Source organism: Fusarium mangiferae (assembly GCF_900044065.1).
Source record: "Fusarium mangiferae strain MRC7560 genome assembly, contig: FMAN_scaffold003, whole genome shotgun sequence".
Lineage (NCBI taxonomy): Eukaryota > Fungi > Ascomycota > Sordariomycetes > Hypocreales > Nectriaceae > Fusarium > Fusarium mangiferae.
In genome coordinates this window covers 909,231-912,184 of record NW_024573923.1, presented here as the reverse complement: position 1 = coordinate 912,184, position 2,954 = coordinate 909,231, and the positions used below count along the sequence as shown (strand labels likewise).

The 2,954-nt window shown below is 49.2% G+C and overlaps 1 protein-coding gene across 1 annotated transcript; it reads right to left on the bottom strand.

The window, feature by feature from the left end:
* Positions 1-799: 799 nt before the first annotated feature.
* FMAN_04795 (uncharacterized protein) lies at positions 800-2,670 on the bottom strand (the record flags this gene model as incomplete). The annotated part of the gene is made up of 3 exons (XM_041828456.1): positions 800-1,537; positions 1,779-2,015; positions 2,062-2,670. 3 exons carry the CDS (start codon positions 2,668-2,670, stop codon positions 800-802), a joined length of 1,584 nt encoding a protein of 527 aa, XP_041679317.1.
* Between the last annotated feature and the right edge of the window lie 284 nt (positions 2,671-2,954).

Below are 2,954 nucleotides of genomic sequence, written 5' to 3'. Positions count from 1 at the left end.
TTTCTGTCTGCGTCCAACTGATAGCGGTTTTGTTGAGGTGGCAAGACTTTTGATGAGTGACAGGAGTGCACTCATAAATGACACAAGTGATATTGGAATTGACTTCAACTACCCATGGTTATCCATTCCATGAAAGACTCGCTATGAGATTGACACTGGTATGATATTGTATCTGTCACTTGCTATGGCTAGTAGAGTTCGTATGAAATGCAGTAGCTCCTGATGGTTATTGGGCGGCAGGGCTGTATTACTTAGTACGCTGTTTCTTCCACAACTCGTACAAACTTGATCAAGCTTTCAAGGTACAAGTATACCCGCGCTATGGGCCTGGATTCATCCCCTAGCATGATATAATCCACTGCTGTACATGCTGATGGGAACAATGTACTGGTCTCCCTGAGTCATCGTTCGCAACTTCTTTTCTATTCAGAACCTCAAACTAAACCCCACTGTGTTTACGCTTAGGTAACATCACTCATGAGCTTCTAAGATATGAGTGTGTCTTTTCAGGAGACCCAGCCCTCATGTAGAGCGATGCAGCTTACTACATGATTATGAGCCATCTCGAGGGGCTATATATTCCTAAGTTGGCATTCGAGTCATACTTGTGAAACACAATCAATAGATTCAGCACTGATGTAAATATTTGTGAAGGTTTGAATATCAATGGACTTGCGGGAAAGTCCTGAGGTACCAACAAACAGCATCTACCTACAGTATTAAATATCATCTTGGGGGATCTTTCAAGTCATCACACATACTCCAACTCCCACCAGCACCTCAAAGGATACCATCTACCCTAAGCTGTAGACTGAACAAACCGCGTTGGCTGAGCATCATCGTCCTTAGGCTTAGGGTATGTCTTCTTGTCAATTGCAGCATACCCTTGTGAGAACTTATCCAACATGCTGGCAATCCACCTCTGTTCTTGCCCGGTAGCGAACTCATACACGATCCGTATGGCGAACCCAATTCGATATGGCCCCATGGTGCCTCGTCCCACAGATTCTACCGACCGCAATATCTGTTCCACCAAGTACCGGATGGATATCTCCGAGTTAGCTCGCGGTGTCCCGCACTCCACCAGTGTCTCTTCTAGAATGAGCATACTTGCCCAGTACCCCATGAGTAAGGACCCGGCTGCTGCCGACTTGTGTTCCAGCACTGTCCCGAACAACGAATTCGCCGGGTTGGTTGGCAGAACCTCGACCGGTCTTGGAAACTCAAGCGCGTCGAAATCGTCGAACCATCGCGCCAATCTGGCATGTTCCATGGTGGCTAGGTGGGCCAAGGCGGAGATTTTGTCAGGCTCAACAAACATGCCAGCCTTGTTAGCTTCTCTCAGAAGATAAGCCCCATGCAAAATAGGCGTGAGTTGGGCCAGGTTTGCAAGGAAGCCATCACCGACGCGGATGTGCTCAATCGGGGCGTCAGGAGCATATATGAGACGTCTACCGCCATCAGACGTGACATGCCTCCATGCTGGCCTCGATAGGAACAATTGGTCCTTTCCGGGATAGAACATATCGCTAATAGTCTGGCATGGGACCGTGTTAGTGGTGACCCCGCTAGGGTAACATTGTCAAAGTCGTTGCAAAAGGACGGAAGATCCACTCAAGGTGAATGGCTAGGATGACAAGCCCACTTGGATTGGATGGGTGATATGTGAGATGCTATATCGCGCCATCTCAATGCAGCAATGCAGAGTAACCCTGCCGGTGACGAAACAGAGACAGGATCGAACGCATTGTACTCCCAAAACAGCGATTGGTTCTTACTGGAAGACATTCGCAAGGCTTTGTCACTTGACCTGGAGATAATGCGAGTTCCTTATCCTTTGCCTTGTTCCAGTAGTCAAGGAGAAACGTGGGACATACAAGAATACCACGGCATGAGAGGAGCATAGCTGCGTCCCAGCCTTCAGCGTGAGCTGCTGGTCCTCGCTGCTCCATTAGAGTTCCAATGCCTTTGGCATGCTGGATCCAAGTATCTGGGACTGCTGTCCCAGCAAATAGCTATGAGGCGTAAGCTTTGAATAAAGAACAGTGGTGGTAGGAATACCTCAAAGTAACATAAGAGTATAGCAGCGCATAGGGTCTCAGATGCCTTCCACTCTGTGGAGTGTTGCAGAGCAGCCTGCAACTCATTGAGTGCCAAGCCATATATGGTTCTGCTTTTGGCGACCAGGTCGGCATTGGAGTTTGCTTTGCCAGTCAGATGTAGAGCAAAAGAACAAATAGCCCCATCGAGCAGAGCTCGCTTTCCTAGACGATCAATGTTCAACCATGATAAGAGTATAAAGACATCGGTGGACCGAGTGTAGTTAGTGGACGACTCTATCATGTTGAGTAGCAGTGGCCCTCTTGGCAACTCCAGCCTCAGCAGGGTTGGCGAGGGCCTAACGAGAGACCATGTTTCTGAGTCTGATGTAGCGATATCAGAGCCCGTTGTACTGGACGAGGAACTGGTCGACACTTGTTCGCTTTTGCCCTGCCGCCTGCCGCGTTGACGAATCTGATGCTTCTCATCGACAAACTTCAGGCCACGAGAATAACCTGGACACTCTGCTCCATATTTGATGCAGTTGCCGCAGGACGGCTTGAGGGTATCACATCTGACCTTCCTGGTTCTGCAAAGTCGGCATCCAGTGCTCCTCGGAACACCTACCATGACAAGGTTAATCAAGGGCTCACCGCCGGTTCCTAACTAATCATCTGTGCCGCTATCGGGGTCGGATCAGATCGACATGAACCCCCAGCGGTTTAACTTCCCGAAGCGGCCGGTGACGTTGAGGGGATTGTGATGAATATGCTTGTGCTGGCGGGGAAGAGAGATGATTTGCGCTGTCGGATCGGCCCTTTAGAGAGCATCCGTCTTCGCGGGGTTTCTATGTCGTGTTGTTAAGAGGATGGATGTATGTACGGAGTGCAGCAAGTATGCTATCGTAGAGTTTT